General features: G+C 59.3%; 1 protein-coding gene across 7 annotated transcripts in view; it reads left to right on the plus strand.

Annotated features, from left to right (window-relative positions):
• The first annotated feature begins 3819 nt into the window (after positions 1-3819).
• SYT7 (synaptotagmin 7) overlaps positions 3820-19714 on the plus strand; it is a 61364-nt gene continuing 45469 nt past the window's right edge. For all 7 annotated transcript variants that reach the window (XM_046014745.1, XM_046014749.1, XM_046014748.1 and 4 more), the window contains exon 1: positions 3820-4214. In XM_046014745.1, the coding sequence (XP_045870701.1) occupies positions 4184-4214 (31 nt within the window). In that variant the 5' untranslated portion in view covers positions 3820-4183. The remainder of the gene's footprint in view (positions 4215-19714) is intronic.

Genomic DNA, 19714 nt, shown 5'->3' on the forward strand with positions numbered 1-19714 from the left:
TGGCAGAAGCAAGACCATAGTTTAAGTCCAGGATTCTTCGCCGGAGGCTGGGAGCCTCTTCAGTATCAGGTATCCAAAGCCGGGGCGGGGAGAAGTGTGACCAGCGAGCTGGGGCCTTGGGTAAGCCTTTGAGATTCAGTGGTCCCTGGGTCTGGGGTGAAGAGGACATTGATCGGCAAGCATTGATTCAGTCTCCACTGGGACAAGGCGGCCAGAGCCGCCTTCTAGGACTTTCTCACTGTGCCCTTCCCGGGGAGGTGTTCGTGTTATGCTTCTACTTTCCCCGGACTCTTGCGCTCTGAAGTAGGAGGAAGGGGACGGCAAGCTGCAGGGACAGGGCGGCAGAGCTCATCCTTGCTGCTGGCCTGGTAGGTCAGTGGGCTCTGCTGTTGCCCTTTAGAGCTGCCTTCTGGCTGGTCTCCGCCTGTCCCTCCTGGATCCAGCAAATGCTCAGCCTGATCCTCTCGCCACATGGATGGTGATAAGGAGAGAGGTGTGTTTGTTCTGTCTTGTGAGCTACACAAACAGCTTCCTCAGCGTTTTTATTAATAATTCAGCTCATGGCAAGGGGAGGGGGAGGGGGGATCAGGAGCTGTGGGGAGACCAGGCCAGGTAGAGGCGGAAGGGGAACCCAGGAGCCCTGCCTCCAGCCGTGGCCTAGCAACAGAGCCCAGCAGCCTCAGGGGCCCTGTTTAGGAGAGCTTGGGCCTGGTCTCTGCTCCAGAGGGACAGAACGTCCATCCCTCCCTGCTCTGTTCCACCAGAAGCTGACCCAGGACACCTGGGCCCTAATGACCACGCCAGATCGGAAAGAGGCCTGAGGGGCCCACAGTACTCCACGGGGCATTCCCTGGGGAACCAGGTGCCACCAGCATTTCCTGCCACGTCATGGAACCCAGGACAAACAAGCCAGCTGTGTCACAGAATGAGAAGCTTTCTCCGGGCCCCCCTCTACCAGGGGATAGGAAGGGGAGGGGCAGAACACCAGAGGACCAGGCTCTCACCTTAGAGGGCCACAGCCTGAAGTCAGGACTGGGGTGATTCACCCCCTCTCATTTCTTTTCTCAGAGGACCTGCTCACTTCCGCACACTTCATTTCCAGCCTGTGCCTAGTCCTCCGTGAGTGCTGAGAAGACAGGGACTCATGGTGGGCTTGGCTCTTGCTCATACTCTAGCAGGAGAGTGCAGCCTTCAAATGGTCTGAGATCAGACATCTAGAAGGACTTCCTTGAGAGGCAAAACATGGCAAAGAGGAGTATGTTCAAGATTCGTCAGGAATAAGTTCCCTGTTCCAACAATCATGTTAAGTGCCTTACAGGTACCATCTTGTTTACTCTTTATAATAGTCAAACAGGTGGTATTTTTATCTCTATGGTGTAGACGAGAACGGAAGCCCAGGGGTGTCGAGTAAGCGGCCTGCCTGAGGTCCCACGGCTATATGAGTGGCTGGGCCGTGTAAACCTGTATTCTTTTCTCTCCCCAGTGATTCTGCATCCCCTAGACAAAGTGAATGAGGCCCAGAGAAAGGGTGTCTTCAGAGCTTTTCCTGTGTCCATGATGCAAGCAGGAATTAAAACCCAATGAGTTTCCCAATGCCTCAGAGACTCAGTCTCCACAGTGACATCTCAGGGGACTTATCTAGTATGTCTGAGGGACTGTCCATCTCTGACGTTTTGGAATAGTGGCTGTCTACTGCCTCCTGGGAGTGAGTGAGTTTGGGATTTTATGTTTGAAAGGGACAGGCTGTAAGCTCTCAGACGGGGGCGGGAACCGGGTCTGCTCATGAATTTCCTAGTGGTTGGCAAAAGGCTGGAGACAGGACCAAGGGTCTCCCCTCGATTCTCTTACCAGCAATCTGTGTTGCTAGCTGTGGGCCTTGAGCTCCCTGGCCGGTTCCTTCTTCCTATAGACGCCTTGTCTTCACCATCTGTCATCCGAGGGGTGGCCTGTCAGAGGTCGTCTCCCTGCCAACTCTGAAAAGCTCCAAGATTCTAAATGCTTATAAAGATCTGTTGAGTTGCCATGATGAATTCTGCTATCCCCATCTGGACTCTCACATTGATAGATGGAGAGATTCCTGAGCAGGGAACCTTTCTCTGTGGAGCCCGTTGATGGCCCAAGGTAGGGATGACATGACTATTTGGTCTTTACTAGCCAGGCATTGAGATGGGGAGCTGGTGATGGGAGCAGGAACAAGTCAAGATCAGAGACCCCCGAGTCCCAGCCTTTTGGCTTGGCATCCTAGGGTTTGCCAAGAAGAGGTTTGTGGATTTATCCTGAGTTCTTGGCTGCATATGGGTGGGGATGGCTGCAGGGTATACGAAACATAATGGCCCTTGACCAAGGGATGAGGGCTGAGATTTCTGGCCAGGGACTAATTATGGGCTGGAATCTACAGCTGCCTTTTTTTTCTTCTTCCATTTTTAATTAGAACATTCAATCCAAGGAAATCTGTTCTCCACCGGAACACTCTTCATGGAGGTTTGCTTGGGGGAATTTCCTTATCTGTTTCTCAACTGAAAAGCTGTGGGTGGAGGTAAGTGTGTGCCTGCGCACGAGTGTGTGTATGTAATAGGCTCCGTGCAAGTTCAACGGTATGGGGTGTGTGTATGTATGTGAGTGAGTGAGTATTGGGGGAGACTGGAAACAGAGGCTTGTCCCTTTGGGTGCTGGCTGCCTCCCGTGTTGGGAGAAGGTAGAGGTGTGGTTGGGTGCGAGCTGTGCATACAGTCAGTTAAGTGGATTTCTCCGGGTGGCATAAGGAATCCTTGATTTTACAAACCCTAGCTCACCTTCTAACTTCATTCTCAGTGGAGGGCAGGCAGGATGCTGCAGCGGGGCTCGGGGTGTTGCCCTCCTGCCTACCCCCTTGAGGAGCAGCGTTTGGGTGTGCATATCTCTCCTGTTTGTGTGCTAGTGTCTGTGTGTCTGTTGGGGGTGGGGGTAGGTTGTGCTGTAGCTGATTAGGTATGTAGGTGTGTGCTGGGAAGTCTCCCTACCTGAAACCACCAATAATTCGTTTAGTTCCAGGCTTTGCAAATTTGGGGGAGAAGGGCTCCTTCTCCCTGCCCCAGAATCAAACACTTCGAATTCTAGGATTCACCTGAGTTGGGCTGTGCGGACCTGACAGAGGGGCTGAGAGAGCCAAGAGAGCCCCAGGGTTGGACGAAGGAGGGATTTCTTTCTTACCCACTGAAGTGCTGGGTCAAGGAAAGGGAAGGGGGGTGAAGTGGAGGAGCTGGTTTGCGTCTGGCTTAAGTGGGAAGGGTCTCTAGGCCCCGTCCTCCACTGAGGGTGGCGATCCTGATCCTGTCTGCTCGGGCTGTGTTCAAATTGAGGCGGGGTGGGGGGTACGGCCAGAGGGGCGGACCCAGGCTCAGCCCTGGCAAAAAAATCCATTCCTGGTTTTTGCGCACACCAGCCCGACTTCCCGGGACCGGCACTGTATCGAGTCCCGAGCTGACGCCCTCGAGCCGCCACCAAGCGGAAAACCCGGAGTGGTTTTCCACGCCTCTTGGAACGGAGTCAAAGGGCACCTGGGGGAGGTGGGCAGCCGCCCCGCCCCGCGCGGTTCGAAGCCTCTGCCATCAGGGGCGTCCCGGCCGGGCTGGTCAAGCAGAGCGGCCGGACCCGCAAGCTCGCAGGGCCCACCCGAGGGCTTCGTGCCCTCCCCGCGGGGGCTGCGGGCGGAGCGCGCGGGGCGGCTGGGTGCTCTCGGGGCGGTTCCGGGCGGCGGCGGGCGCGGGGCTGCAGTGCGGCGCGCGACCGGCAGCGGGCAGCAGCGGACGCGGGAGGCCGCGGTGGCGGCGGCAGCGGCGCTCGGCAGCGGGCGGGTGGCGCCGGCGGTGCCCCGGGCGCGCTCACACACGCGCTCACACACACACATACACACGGCCTCGTACACACTCACACACGCTCCGGCGCGCACACGCGGCGCGCAGGCCGGAGGGAGGAGGCTCGGCGCGGCTCGGCGGCGGCGGCGGCGGCGTGCTCGGCCGGCGGGCGGGAGGGCTGGCGGGCGGCCCCCGCTCCCCGGCTCCGCGGCTCGGTGCAGCCCGCGCGGCCCCCGCCCTCGGACCCGCCCCCGGGGGTCGCCAGGCCCCATGCCCTGCAGCGGCGGCGGAGCAGCGCGCGGCCGCGGGCGGCTCTGAGGAGCCCGGAGGGAGCCGGAGACGAAGGGACCATGTACCGGGACCCGGAGGCGGCCAGCCCAGGTAAGCGCGGCCCCGCGCGGGCTGGGGCGCCCCGCACCGGCAGGCAGGACGGCGGCAGCGCCGGGCGCCGTCTCGGAGCCCCAAGCCCGGGGCGGCTGTCGGCCCGAGCGGCACAGACCTCCCCCCCCATCCCCCCGGGGTCATCCCAGCCCCGGGGGCGCGGGCTTGAGCGGCAGCGACTCGGACCCCGGGCCCCGCACTCCCGGCGCTGCCAGGCTTGATGCCCGGCGCCGGCTTCGCAGTGTCCCCACAAGGACCTCCTCCCCCCACCACCCCCCAGCAGCCCAAGGACAACGTGTGTGGCGGAGCGAGGAGCCACTGCCCCCGCGGGAACCGGGCAGTGCCCTCAGAGGCACCCCTGGGTCCCCAGCACCAGTGCCCGCGGGTGCCAGCGCTGGGGGACCCCAGGGCAAGGATCCTAGGCAGCTTTGGGCCAAGGTTGTGGGCACCGGGGAGCAGAGTGACATCGGCGGTGCCAACTGTGAATTGAGAGGGTGCCAAGGGGCAAGTGGGAATCTGGTGCAGTAGCAGGGGAGGGGGGCTTCGGAGAGGGAGGGAGGGGAACCGCAGGAGCGTTGCCGAGGAAGACAGGAGTACTTGAAGGGAAAGAGAGCAGAGATTGGGGAGAATGGGGTGCCAGGGGAATGTGATCCTGGGTTTGGGGAGGGGGAAAGCGAAGATCCCCAAACTCACTCCAGTCCTGTCGGGGGAAGGAGGGGGAGGGGCGGACTCCTTTGCATCTCTCCTGAAGGAGCCGGGGAGTGGCCCAGAAGCCCACGGCTGCTTGCCATCCTTCAAGCCCAGCGGAGGAGTCTTTCCTCCTTCCTCGGGAAATTGCTCTGCCATTTCCTCCTTGGCTCCTGACGCCTCCTCACACAGTGCCCACCTGTAGGCAGGTCCCCTGCAGCTCCTGCCCCAGCTGTCTCAGCTCCCACCTGGGGTGCCCCACCCCAGACCCAGTTCTGCCAGTTCTGGCAGCGGGGTCTCTGCTTCTGGGTTTCTCTGTGATGCAGGAAGCAAGGCACCCCAGCCTGAGGACTTGCTGAGCCTCCAGGCTTACCACTGCTGGCCTCCCTGGGTTGGGGGTGCTGGGGGAGGGGGCCACCCTAGGGCTCTCCACGTAGAAGGGACCTTGAGCCCCAAGGATTTCGAGGGCAGTCCCGTGGACACCAGCTTTGCCCACTCTTGTCCCAGCCCCACATTTGTTCTCCCTCTAGGGGCAGCCTCAGCCTGTCCCTGCCTCCTTGGGAGTCGGGCCCCCACCCCCATCAAATCGTTGCAGCCTACTAAGTCCACTGAGGAGGACCTACTGGGTGCCAGGCATTACATTCACTCAGCGCTTGGAGATAAGGGGGAGAGAGACTCCGTCTCCCTCTCCAGAACCTCATGCCCATGCATGAATGTCCTCCAGGTGATGGCTGAAGGAACATTGCCTTTGGACACCCCTCCCTTCGTCTCTCTGAACCCAGGTCGCTGACCCTGCCTCTTCCTCCACGAGGCTGCCAGCTCCCAGCACTCGGACCGAGCGCTGAGGCAGTCTCTGGCTGGGATCACCCTCCCAGAAACCAACGGCTTAGTTCAGAGGCCAGCTCTAGGGTATGAGGTAGAAGGGGAGATGCAGTGAGGGCACTCCCTTTCCCCCTGCCCTGCCAGGCTGGCAGCCTCCCCTTTCCTGTTAGCCCGGTGGCCTGTGTGCGTGCCCTCATCCCTTCTCCCTCCCTCCTCTTTCCTCCCATGCCTGGGCACCATGACATCACTGATCCTCCAAGCACCTCTGCCCTCTGCATGGAAGCCAACTTGACATGCTTGGCGTCTTCTGGGCAAAGGGCCTGCAACCCAGTGTTGCCCCTGGCTTCGTGGCAGCCCCTGGGGTGTCTCCCTCTCTCCCCGCCCCGCAAACAGGCCTCCCTCTGGGGTGGAGACCTGTCTTGCCCAGTTTTGGTTGCAGGGCCCACCAGTGCCAGGGGCAGGGGCAGCACTGACTCACCGGCAACAGGCAGGGTCTGGGGTTCACTTCCCACTGGACTGGATGCGGTCGGAAACAGGCTGGAGAGGGCAGAATCTGCCTTTGATTCTGAGTTCTCTCTGAGGGGCCAGAGTCATCATCAACCTGGCCTCTGTACCCCAGCCTCCCTGCATCCCCGCCCACCTCCTAGAATCCCTACAGCTCCGGGCCAGACTACGCATTCCCTCCCACCACGGCTCCCCTCCGGCCCCCTAGACTCTGCTCCCCCAGGCTGGGCTGTGTCCCCCATTTCTGTCCCCTACCTCCCTTTTGCCTGGTACCTGGTAGGGGCGAGATATGCAAATTAATTCCTGTGTGATTCAGGCTCCTCCTTCTGGTCCCCCCCCCGGGGGGGGGGGGCCAGTACCTTATCTGTCCTGATTCCCTCATCCCATTCCCAGGAACACCTGTGGCCCAGTCCTTTTTTACAATTTTCCCTCTCTCGTGTTCTCCTGCTCTTCCATGTTCCAGGCTGGCTCCAGAGTGTCCCCGAGGTACCCTCTCCCTCAGCGCACTCACCCTGGTCTCCACAGGGTTCAGCCTGAGGCTAAGACCCTGTCCACAGTTCCCTACCCACTTGGGCCCACGGTTCTGAGGCACTTCTGGGATCTAGCTCAGCTGAAGCAAGGGACTGTGGGAAAAAGCCAGAGCCCAGTGAAGAATGAAGACCAGCCCCCCTCCCACACACCCCCATTGGCTTCTACTCCAAACTCTGTCCAACCTACCCAGCGGTGCCTGCAACTTCCTCTCTGTCCCCTCCCTGAGGCAGGTGGCCCTCTCTCTGTCCTCAACCCTCCTCCTATGCTCATCCTGGAGTTGGCCCGGCCAGGCCTCCTTGTGTCCCTTGGACCCAGGCCCGGGGCCAGGCAGGGCCTCAGCAGGCCTGCAGGGGTCAGCGTTGCAGTGGGCGGGCAAGAGACGGCTTCAGGGAGGGAGGAAGGGAGGGAGAGGTGACCTTGCGGTGAGTGAGCGAGCAAGGCCAGAGAGGGAAATTCAGGGCCAGCGCAGCAGTCCTGGGAGAGAGGTCAGGTCCTGAGGCTGCCTGCCTGCCCCCAGCCCTCTGTGAGCTTGTCCGTGGGATAGCATGGCTGGAGGTCTTGTCTGTCCCACCTGTTAGTGGGCTCTGCCCCCTACAGTAACTCTGCCAGAAAGGTCATTGTCAGGGAGCACAGGGGACACACCGCATGGGCAGGGGGCCTTGGCACAGTAGGTCTCCTATGTCAAGGCAGAAGGATCCATGAGATTGTCCAGGCTCACCCTCCACCTGCTGAGCACAAGTTAAGGACAGAGGCCACTGGGTGATGTGTAGGGCAGGAGCGAAGGGGGATGGCTGAAAGGGCCACCAGGATTAGGGACGAGGACTGAGGTGTGGGAAGGTCCGTGAGGCCTGACTGACCGGTTGATTCACTGTCAAACTCTCCCCCTACCCCATCTACCCCTCCAGCCACTCCCCCCATCCCGACCTGCACAGGCCCAGACCTCCCTGGCTTGCATCTCGGGCTTGGGTCCCAGGCTAGGGCTGAAGAGCCAGCAATCTTCCAACAGGCCGTGGAGAGGACAGGGTTGGGGGCCGGGGGGTGGTGTCTGAAACCCTGGGTGGGAGGGATGGCTTCTGTGGGTTTGGCCCCATGCTGCGTGCTCCTGTGGAGACACGACCCTCCGAGGCCTTGGGTCATGTTCTTTGGTGGCTTTGTGAGAGCAGTGACCAGCCAGCTGGGTGCTTGAGAACCAGGGGACAATGGGGACGGAGATCGTCTCGGAGCCCCTCCTGGTGGAGGAAGAGAGGCTAGAGCAGGCGGGATTGGGGTGGGAACATGTAGGCCAGCAGGTGACAGGCGAAGGACAGCTGGAAGGCAAGGGAACAGGTGGGTGTGAGGCCCTGGGCAGCTGGGCCCTTGGCTCGCCCCAAGCTTAGAACCCAAGGGGCGTTGAAAGCAACATAGCCTAGCAGCGAAGGGCTCTCCCCTCTCACCACCCCCCAGCCCAGCTGCCGCAGGAGGCCTTGAGGGAAAGGCGGGAGAGGAGTGGGTGGTTCCTTCGCTCTTGCACCCCTCCTTTCCTCCCACTCCCACTCCCGCCCACCTTCTATCCTCTGAGGGACTTTGAACACTTATTGAATCTGATGGACCGTTTTCAATAACTGCTTCCCCCCGGGGAGCAAGGCTGTGACGGCAGGGAGAGGAGCAGTGAGGGGGGCTGTTGGGGGGGGAGGCCGAGTCCTAAGCCAGGGACTCATGACTGGAAGGGGAGTCGCTATGACAGTCTCCTCAGAGGTCCCAGTGCGTCCCGGGGCTGGGGGGGGCGGGGCAGGGGCAGCTCCGTGGGCAGTGCCCGGCAGGTGGCCTGTGAGGCTGGTGAGGTCGGCGCTGTCGTGGCGGTCACTGGTCTGGCCAGGTGCCGGAGCCGGCCGGTGCCAGCCTCGGCCCGGGTGCCCGCCTGCCTTGCAAAGGGAACCCCGGCCGGAGGTGCCAGGAGGGTTGTGCCAGTTCGGTGGCCATGGATGTGCCTGACCTTCCAGCAGTAGGGGCAGCCCTGCTGGGCCCTATCCAGCTTGTGTCTGGAGGGCAGGGCTCTGGTCTCACCCAGCAGCGTTCCCAAGGGGTGGAACGGAGTTGGCAGACAACAGCATGGGACCTGTGGAAGGGGCTGGACAGTGCCCAGAGCCTGTGCCTGGAATTCTGCACCCAGTTGGTTTGGGAGGTGGGTTGGCACGTTGGTCCTGCTCCAAGGGGGCTCGGTAGCTCCCTCCTGGGAAACCCGTTGGAGGTGTGTCTCCTGGGGGTTGGGGGCGCTGGACTGGGTGGGGAGCTGACTTGAATCAGGAGCCGGGATCTTTGGGGAACTGATGTATCCTTGTCACTGAATGCACAGAAACAGCAACTGGTGAGGGCGCAGCCCGGGGCAGGGGGTGGGTGGTGGGGGAGGTGGGGGAGCTCTGTGCCCCTGCCCCTGCCCTGTAGGAGTGCGGGTGTCAGCTGAGCCGCGCTCGCTGGTCTGAGTGCCGGCTGTAAACAGCAGTAATGAGTGTATTTGTAGTTAGGTGCGTTAAGGTGCGCGGAGCGGTGATGAGAAGCAGCAGGGAGGGCGCCTCTCCTGGCCGGATCCCCAGTCAGTCCAGGCAGATGCCCTCCAGGGGCCCTGCCTGTCCGCCCCCCCCCACCGCCGCCACACCCTCCCACCTGCCGCCTGGTGGCCTCTGAGGCTTCCATCTGCTGGGAGCAGCGAGGGCCTCACCTGGCTGCACAGGCGTATGCAGGTGTGGACGGATGGACCTGGGAGATTCGGTGTGTGCAGATCCGGGCATTTCCGAGACAGCATGTGGGTCCGTCAGCGTGCGTGTGTTTGTGTGCATGTACTGTGTCTGATTTTGTGTGTGTGCACCCCTCCCCCAAAGCCCCAAGAAGAGGTCCACCCCCACCCTCCCCCACCCCCACCCCCCACCCCCACCTCCCCACCCCCCGTCTTGGAAGTGGCCCTGCCCCTTTGATGCCCTTCTCAGCGTGCAAGAAGCCGGGGGGGGGGGGGGGGGGGGGGTGTTGAAGGGAGTGACCCGTTCTGCCTAGCAGAGGAGACAGGAGGGAGAGGTCTGAGCCCCAGCCTCAGTGAGGGGCACCTATAGAACCCAGCCAGCTCTAGAACCCTCAGGAGCCCCTGGAATGAGAGACCAGGGCTGCCAGGGCCGGGCGGGGCAGGCGGGGGTCAGCCCTAGTAGGTGGGGATCTCACGGTACTGGTTGGTGAAGGGTGCACCCTGCCCCCCCCAAGCCAGGCCCGGGTGGCGTGGGGTGTGGGTGGCCACAAGGGGTGCCCGCATGAGGCCCTGCATGAGGGGAGCAGAGAGGAGAGTTCTGTGGCTAATGTGTCCAATTAAATTACTTCAAACCCTGCAGCGGCAGCTGCTCCCGGCGGGGCCCTGGGTACAAATTGGATCCGTCTCATTACCACGGGTGGTGTCAGCGGGCCGGAGAGCGGTGGCCAGCTCCGCCAACACACGGCAGGCCTTCTCCCCCTTGTTCAGCCTGGGCCCGCTCCAGCCTCCTGGCACGCTGGCTTACTCTGGTACCCCTGGTTTGCCGGGCCCTGCTCCCCTCCTGACCGTCCTGACCCACCCCTAAGAGCTCGAGAGCCCCTCCCAGCCCTCACCATCTCTCTCCAGGAATGGGGACTCTGTAGGGGGACCAGCCTCAGGAAGCCCCTCTCAGGGCACCCAACACATCCTGTGGCCTCACTTGATGACACGAGCGCCTTAATCATGGCAGGTGATTGCTGGGGGAGCACTCAGGATGTGCTAAACGCTTCACATATGTGCCACAGGGGGTGGCTTACTTAAGCTAGGTCTCCGGGGGCAAACAGCCAGAGACACTTGCTGCCCTGTCCCTGGAGCAAGTTGCTCCACTCTTCTGGCCTCGGTTTCTTTCTCTGTAAAATGGGTTTGATCATGGTTCTTATTTCACGGGCTTGGAGGATGAGGGGGGTGTAAGGCGGGAAACAGCCTTAGCTAAGAGCCCAGCACATAGTAAACACTCAGCCAACGACAGCTGTTATCAACACTGTCCTGAACCAAGTGATTGATGGCTGGGATGAGCATGCCGCAAGCTCCAAGAAGGACGTGCCTGCTTCAGCGGTGGTGGAGGAGGAGTCGGGGAGGGCTTCCCTGAGGCGGTGTCAGTCGGTTACCTTCGGGATAGCAAACACGTGTTTGCCAGGTGCCATCCGAAGCACATGGCACGCATTACTCTTCCATCCTCCGACCAACCTGGGAAGGAGGAGCTTGCAGTTAGAAGTCGGCTGGGAGTTCCAGCAAACACCAGCCCACCCAGGAGCCTGAGCTTGGAGTCCAGGGCCTTGGGTTCTGAAGGAAGAAGAGCTTCCCACGGGACGAGCAGGGGTGAGGTGTTCAGTGTGGAGGGGACAGCACGTGCCACGGCCCAGAAGCAGGTTCTTGTTCTGTGGGAGCAGCCGTAGGGGCCTGAATGGGGCTAGAAGGGAGGGCCCGTAGCAAGAGCTGAGGCTTGGGAAAGGTGGTTAGGCCAGATTCTGAAGGTCTTGGCATTCTGAAACAGGAAAACTGGATTTTTTTTTTTTTTAAATTAGGACCATGGATTGCCATGGATGACTTCGAAGCAGGTCTCTGTAAAGAAGTTTAACTTTGCAGCGGTGTGGAGGGTAGGAAGCCCGGAGAGGGCCATGTTCGTGGAGCTGGAGTCCCATGTGTCCCCACGTTTGCCCAGCCCTTCCTGGGTCTCTCCACTGCACAGGGCTGAGTCTGAGGCACCACACCGTGGTGTCTGGAGAGCTGGGGCCCTGCCCTCGGCAAGCTTCGGCCAGGTAATGGGCAGTCGGGGAGGCACCCGGTGAAGAAAGGTCAGATGGACACTCCCCGGGGGCTCACCCAGGGACATGGGGTGTCAGAGACACACCCACCCAGGTAGGCTGGTCCAGGGCCCAGTGTACGCAATCTATACTCCTGGGGGTCGACTCTGCGCCCCACCCCACACCATGGGCATCAAGGCCAGGCCCCTCGGGGGGCCCCCCACCAGAGCCAGCCTGTCTGGGCAGGCCCCTTCCTCTCCATCCCCACGGCCCTTGGCACAGGGGCCCACTCCCTACAGGGCTTGAGTACATCATCCCACTTCCCTGGGGGGCTCGTCCTAGGGCAAACGCCTTCGCCCCCAGGCGCCAGCAGCACACAGACATGTTGGGATCTGGGCCCGTGTGCACATGTGATGTGGGTGTGCGCGGGCAGCAGGGAGTCCGTGACGGTCTACCTGGCCCGCCTACCTTGACCGGGGATTTGTTTCCCTGGGGATTTGGGTCAGATGGGCACTGAAGAGCAATTGGTGATGAGGGAAGGGCAGGTCAGGAAAGGTGGCCGGGGAGGCCTCCCAGCAGGGCCTGGCGGGTCACCTGATCACCTTATCCCTCACGTTTGGCATCCCATCTCACCTTCACGGCAGCCCGACGAGGGAGACACTGCCCCCACTGTCGTACAGGTGAGGAGCCCAAGGCCCAGAGAGGTGGACTGTCTCACCAGGTCACTCAGCAGAGCCGGGATGAGATTGCGAGGCAGCCCGACTCCAAAGCCTGGGTCCTAACCACCAGGCTGGACGGCCCTGGAGCCCGGAGCTTCGCTAATCCCACTGGGACCCCAGCCAGCCTGTCTCTCGGCCCACCACGTGGAAGGGAGTGCTGGGAATTGGTCCTGGCTGCAGAGCTGGACTCAGAGGGTGTCCCCACTGCCTCTAGTGCTGGAGGCATCCCCTGAAGCCTTTGTTCTCAGGTCCCCGGAGTGGGTGGAGCTTCCTTCCCACCCTGACTCCTCTCCCTCTCCGCAGGCTCAGTGGAAGGTTCCTCTCAGTCAAGGGGAGGCTCTGAAAGGAAAGGGAGGCACCCCTCACTCCCTGCTTGGCACCTGCCAGCCCTGGAGGAGCCTCATGAATCGGCTGTGTGTGGCCCCCTCCTCCAGCCCCGTTCCTCCCTCTCCAGCCCCCGCCTGGTTGGGGAGGTGCGAAGGAAGCGATTTCACAGCCTGTCAGCTGAGGCCTAAAAATACCCAGAACTCTGAGATGCTTGGGCAGGGGGAGGAGAGAGCAGGGACCAGGATGGGGTGCTGGGGGGTGCTGTGCAGGGCTAACTTGGCCAGAGACACCCTCACAGCTCCACGGTCCTGCTCAGATGTGATGGGTAGTGATTCCCTCCATGCCCCCATCTGACCCCATTTCTGGGTCTCGAGAGCCCCGACCCTCAGCCCAAGGGAGGGCTTGGTGTCAGACAGGAACCGTGGAGCCCAGGCCCTTCGGATCCTCCGGGCGGTGGCTCTTTCTCCCTCCCCGCCCCTGAGTTGGCTGGCATCTTCAGGCCGTGGGAGCCAGGCTGGGCGTGTGCCTGCTTCCTTCCTGGAGAAGGGGCCCGCTTCTGTGAGGGGAGAGGCGTGAGGAAAGGCAGCGTGGATGGGGGTGCTGGCGGTGTGCAATGTGATGTGTGAGCCACCCAGGCACTAGAGGGGGGCCGAGGAGGGGTGTGGTGGCCCACGTCACTGCCACGTGGCCGTGTGCTGACGCTTGGCACAGGGCCCCCCGCGAGTCCGCTGGTGCCCAGAAAAGGGGACCCGTGTGTGCGTGCATGTGGCCCTGCCGGAGCTGGCCTCTTCCGGGCGCCAGGAAGCTCGCGGAGCTGCAGGACCGAGCGAGTGTGGCTGTTGCAGATGGAAGCTGGGTGAGGGCGCGGGAGCCGGCAGAGCGGTATCAGCCGACACACGGTGCATCATGCAGCCCCGTGATGGTCACGGTCGCTTCCCACGTGGAAGCGTGATGGCACGGGTGCCCATGCAGAGGGACACGGGAGGGGTTCCCCGGGGCACCTAAGAGACTCATGAAGAACAGAATGCAGAGCCGCAGCCAGAGCATGGGCTCTGGATCGAAAGTCATGGGGCTCCCGGGGCACCTGGCTGGCTCAGCTGCTGGAGCATGCCGCTCTCGAGCTCAGGGTCATGAGTTCAAGCCCACATTGGGTGTAGAGGTGATTTAAAATAAATAAATAAAAATTAAAAAAAAAATTTTTAAGTAATGGGGCTCACATCCCAGTTCTGGCATGTATTGATTAGTCATGTGACCTTGGGCAAGCTGACCTTTCAGTGCTTCATTTCCCCATCCATAAAGGGAGGCGATAATGGCACCCACTTCAGGGCACCGCTGGCGGGATTTGAGGAGCTGACGTATAGGAACTGTCCGGAACCGTGACTGTCGTCCTGTCGGCAGCATGGGTATGTTAGCTCTTCCCGTCTGGTTCGCCCCTTCAGTGGCATGGGTAGGAGCGCCGAGTCCAGAGAGGGCACATGACCTGCCCAGAGTCACACAGTAAATTAGCGGCAGAGCCAGGACTAGAAACCAGACTCCAGTGCCTGAAGATGGGACTTGTTCCACGGCAGCACTTCCTGATCGTGCCCCCACTTTGGACCCCAAGAAGGCGCTGGGACTGCATCCCACTGGCATCCGGGGCTTGGATTCTGCCAGGGGTTGGCTGGCGGGGGTCATGGGAACTTGGGGATCTGAGCGTCTTCAGATAACGCCGGGTGGATGGATCCTCCAGGGAGCGGTCAGTGCCCCGAATTAGTAACATGCCACCGACTGACCTGTGGACTTGGCCAATGACTCGACTCTCCTGAGCCTCAGTTTCTTCCCTATAGTGGAATTCCAGTAATACATACATTAGAGGGCTCTCATGAGGACTAAATGAGATCGTACACACGGTGGCTGGAACATGTACCTAGTAAATGCTCAATTATGTTAGCTGCAATTAGAGCCCGTGCAGAGTCTTCCCGCCCAGTGCTCCAGAAGCACTCTCTTCCTTTGCTTCTTCTTCAGCCTCTGGCTGCCCTTACTCCCTAGACTGATCAGAGACAGGCTTGCTAACAAGGAAGACCCGTCTTTGTCTCCTGTTATTGGCTTCCCCCAGGAAGGAACAGGACCCACCCGTGGGACTTAGACCCTGAACCTTCTGCATGTGGCCTCATCACCCACTCGGTATAGGAACTTGGACAAGCACCACTTCCTCTCAGGTCCTTGGTCCTCCCTCTTTCAGGTGGAGAGGCTGGGCCCCATAGCTCCAGAGCCGCCTGGTCATGTTGCTGTGTGACCCCGGAGAGTCCCTGGCTCAGGCCACTGGAGGCGGTGACAGGTTGACAGGAAGGGAGGTCAGCTGGCTGTCCAGGATGAGTGGAGCATCTGGGGCCTGCGCTGACTGGTGGCTTGCCATCATGCTGGCCCGCACCTGTGGCTGCGTAGGAGGGTATGCGGGCCTGACTGGCCGGGCGCTGACATTGGGGGAGGCTCAAGGACGATGACTAGAGAGAGCCTTCCTTGGGGCCCTGGGAGCTGCCATTCCAGCCATCCTCCCCCACTCTCCCTCCTCCCCAGGGCTTTCCTTCAGCAATCCTCCTTCCTCCCTGTCCTTCCTCTCTCCTTCCCCTTCTTGGAGTCTCCCAGTATCTCCCTCTCTCTGCCTCTTCCACTTCAGTAATCTTGACCACTTTCCAGGGTGCCTTCTTCCTTCCTCTCCCTCCACAGATGGGAGGCCTCTTCCCCCTCCTCTGTCTCTCTGCTTCCTGAGATTCCTTCTCTTTCCTCCCTACAACGTGGAACAAATATCCCTGTTTCTCTGGATCTTCCTGGTTGCCCCTGCTGCTCTAGAGCTCAGGTCTCTGTCTCCCTCTGCATGGGCATGTCTAGACTCCTTCATTTCCTGTTCTCTGGCCCGCTCCCACTTCAGAGTCCCTTCCTCCCCAGTCCCCAGCTCCACCTCCATTCTTCCAGGTCCTTGGCGCACTTTACTCCTCCACCGGTTCCCTTGCCCTTAGAGTTTCCCTGCCTCCTTCAGACGATGGGGCTGAATGGGCCGAGCCAGGCAGTTTCTGTGGCTGGTGCTGCTGTTCAGTACCTCAACAATCCCCCACCCGTGTGAGTTGAGAAAGGGGGTCAGCCCAGGGCCCAGGGACTGGCAGCCTTGCCTCCTAATTAGTTGGAAGTAATTGCCTGGGAAAAAAATTTCATTTAGAATGAGACTCTGAGACTCCAAGGTAGAGCTGAGCCAACTGATGGCCCCTGGGGACCAGGAGGAGGGCAGCAGCCCAGGTCAGAGTCTCAGGAAGCCCCTGGACCCCCTCCCACCTCCCTGGCTTACCTCCAGGACCCCAGCCTATGGAAGCACAGAGAGAGCACTGGGTTGGGAGTACCACTGTCTTCATCTGAACTTTGGTTCCATTACTCACTGTGTGGCTTGGGGCAAGCGTCTTATTTCTCTGTGCCTTAGCCTTCTCTCTTGTCCCATTGGAAGAATGCCTCCGTATCATGAGGGTTGACTCGGACAATGGCTATGAAAGCACTTTGCAGGCTGTAAGTGCTGTGGGAGTGTGAGGTGTCACTCTGTTCCTCCAGTGTGCTCTCAGATGAGATATGAGGATGTGCAGGAGTGAGGCAGCGAGAATTCCAGAACATGGAAGGATGGCGAGCTGCAAGATTAAGGGCAGACAGATGTGGTGTCTAGCGCCAGTCTCAGCACATGCCAGCTGCACCACTCTGCATGGCCACCTTACCTCTCTGGACCCCACTTTCCTCATCTGTAGAAGGCTGACCCTCATGCTTCCTCCTGGGGGAGGGGTTGTAGTTTTCAATGAGAAAATGTTCACAGCGCTCTTAGCAGCTCTTTGCCTATAGTAAGTGCTCAATAAATTATATTATCTGTATCTACCATAAAGACTGTTATCTTTACTCCCTACCTGGATCCAGAGGGCTGTGATGTGGGGCATTGTCTTCAGATGGTTTTATTTGCTCTGATGTTTGTTTTCGGAAAGAGGGGAATTTCCACACCCAGTGACGCTAATATGAAGCAGTCCCTAGAAACACCAAGCAGATCTGCTTTTCAAAGAGCCACCACCTGTGGAGTAGCGAACAGGAGTGGGCAGAAACTGTGGCTTTCTCCTCTGACTCCCACTTTTTCCTAGAAAGGGGCTATGGGCAAGTTTCTTACTTAAAAAAAAAATTATTTGACACAGAGGCAGTGAGAGAGGGAACACAAGTTGGGGGAGTGGGAGAGGGAGGCTCCCTGCTCAACAGGGAGCCAGATGTGGGGCTCAATTCCAGGACTCTGGGATCAAGACCTGAGCCGAAGGCAGACGCTTAACAACAGAGCCACCCAGGCGCCGCTGTGGGCAAGTTTCTTATCTGGATGGATGTGAGGTAGGGAGCCTTTGCCTTCCGGGAGTCTAATTACAAAGCCTTTGTGTTCATTGTGCTAGGACTCACCCAATAGCGAGAAGAAAAGTTGTGTTGAGGCAGCAAGAAGTTTTTCGCTTGGCCTGGGTTGACTACTGGGTTAAATCTTCGCTGTGAAGCAGGCAGCATGGTGTTTCAAGACGGCCTCAGGGCAGCCGGACTGCCTGGAACGTGCGAGTTATTGGGCGGCACTGCAAGCTCGGAGCGCCATATTTTCCTGGGATGGGTGAGGGGGCGGTGACAGCGGACCTTATGCCACTCCTTCTCCACCCGCCCAGCGCCACCGCGGGGGACCTTCTGTGTTTCTGTTCTAAGCGCAGTACCCGCACCAGCCGCCAGGAGGCGGTTCGGCGGGCTCTACTTGAGGGAATGGTAGGCGGCATTTACAGTAGCGGGGAGGCTTTTTCTCTTCTGAGTCCGAGCGCTGACTGGGTCCTCAACATCTGAGGACCTCACCGGGGAAAGGAAGCTCTCAAAGTTGCCTGGTCGCCGCCGTGGCTTCAGCTCGTGACTGATCAGGGAGCAATTGGCAGAGGAGAGTGGGATCACTATGCTTTAGTGCTGAAAACAGCTCCAGTCCTTTGCCTCCTGCTCTTTAGGGGCGATGCAGAGAGCGGTCTAGGGGAGGGAGCCGTCTCAGGACTGAAACGAATTTCAGCACCAAGGACAGGAGCACCGCTCCTGCCCCCCTGTTTCATAACCGTGGACAGATCCCAGGGCCGCGCTCTAATTGTGGCGCAAATTATACCCCCAAAACATGGTAGTATGGCACCTCCCAGACAGAATCTCAGTCACTCATCCCAAGGAGACCTAGGACCAGAGCGTATAGTTAGTTCCGTAAGGCCACACACCCACTGTGACACAGTGGGTGGCAGAACTGGATTCAGATCCCCAGTGGTCTCTCTCCAAACATTTCTCCCCACTGGATTTCCGGTAGTTCTCTCCTTCCTTCCTAAACATCCCTGGGAGAAGCTTCGCATTCTATTCTATCCCGGAGAGATCCCTTGAGCTGTCAAAGATTAACTGTACCCTTTCTCCCACCAAAACACCAATCAAAAAAATCTGAATCTCAGGATGGAAGATTCCTAGCCCCTGAGGCTTTTCTATGGCTCCAAGCATCAGGTGGGAGGGTGTTGGGCAGGACAGGTGCCCTGGCCTGTGAGGAAGCCTGTGACTTAGGGAGCTAGAGTTGAGTCATCAGCATGAGGAACTCTTAAGTGCTCTGAGATCCTCGAATAAAATAGAGCACACCATTCCAACCTCAGCTTCTTTGCAGCCTTGTATTATTAATAACAATAAGATGCTGACTTAGGCCAAGGCACAACGATGCATTATTCATAGTAACTCGTGGTCAAGGCCTGCACTTAATCATCACACGTCCCTGATCCTGCCCCTGGTCCACACTCCTGGTGGAGAAGCCCTCCACCTGAGCTCCTCCCTTCCTGAACTCCTGCTGTTCTGATGGACATGAGCATTTTCAGGGATATCTAGGTGGCTTATCGGTTTTGGGATCAGCATGGCTAGGGAGGGTGGTTGATTCCCAGCTAACTCAGAGCTGGCACCTGGTCCCCTTCATCTTGAATGGTTTTGACCCTCATGACTTCCAGACTCACCAGCTCTCTGAGTCGCAGATGGTCTCAACCCCCCTCCCCCATCTTTCCGAGGCTGAAAACTGAACCCAGATGTACCAGGCTTCCCTAGGTCAGGAACTGTGGGAGGTGGGGGTGACTGTGGTGAGGGAGAAGTAGAAGATACCCCATCACCATTAAATATGGCAGGAGATGTGAAACCCTAGGTAAACTCAGGAGTACTTTGTAAACTCCTCGGCACTGAACAAACATGAGCTGTTATTACCAAGGCCATGCTCTCTGCTGGAAGAGAGAGCCAAGGTAGAAAAGGCATGGAGAACTCATGGATGAGGCCTTTGTAGCTCAACAGGCCCTGCTCCCCTGATGAGGAGTTGACGTGCTGGTGGATCCTGACATGTCCCCGTCCAATTTCTTGCTGGAACGGCTCCTGGCCCATCCGAACAATCCTTCATTTGCTGTTTACTCACTTGGCATCTCCTCTGAATTCTAAACCGTCTGCATCCAGCCGGCCTCTGCGGCCCCTGCCAGCCCTGCCAGCGCTCCCTCCCTAGCTCACTCATGCATTATCTGTTTTTATTACAGTCAAGGTTGAGGAGGCTTGCTTGTGCTAAGCCCCTATTTTCGGCTACTTGTAACTTTCCAAAACAATTCCCCTCGGGCCTCCTCTTTCACCAGCCTTGGGCCCGCCCACCCCAGGTGAAGCCTGAGGGGTTGTGGGTGTCTCCTTGGCTTTCTGAAGGACACTCAGGCAGACTGTCCAAGGGGCATGGGGCTCAGGTAGAGGCCCAGCTTTCCTGGGTAATGAATGCCAGGCTCTCTTTCCCCCTCCTTTTCCTTCTACCTGCCCATCTTCTTTTCTATTTCCCAAGGTGGGTAGCTTGGAGGAGGAGTTTTAGACTGGAGAGAGAGGGCAGAAAATTCAGCATGTCGGGAGGCCCAGAGCTTTGCCTGGCTGTGTAAAGTTCAGAGTTTTGCTCATTGGTTTTCTGTTGCTTTCTCCCCAGTTCTGCCTTTTTCTGGCTCTGTGTGTGTGTGTGTGTGTGTGTGTGTGTGTGTGTGTGTGTTGGGTCGGGAGGAGGAAGGAAGGTGGGATAGGTACTGAAAATGTACCCTTTCCCATGCCCAAAGAGTCCCAGGG

Source organism: Meles meles, chromosome 8 (genome assembly GCF_922984935.1).
Source record: "Meles meles chromosome 8, mMelMel3.1 paternal haplotype, whole genome shotgun sequence".
Lineage (NCBI taxonomy): Eukaryota > Metazoa > Chordata > Mammalia > Carnivora > Mustelidae > Meles > Meles meles.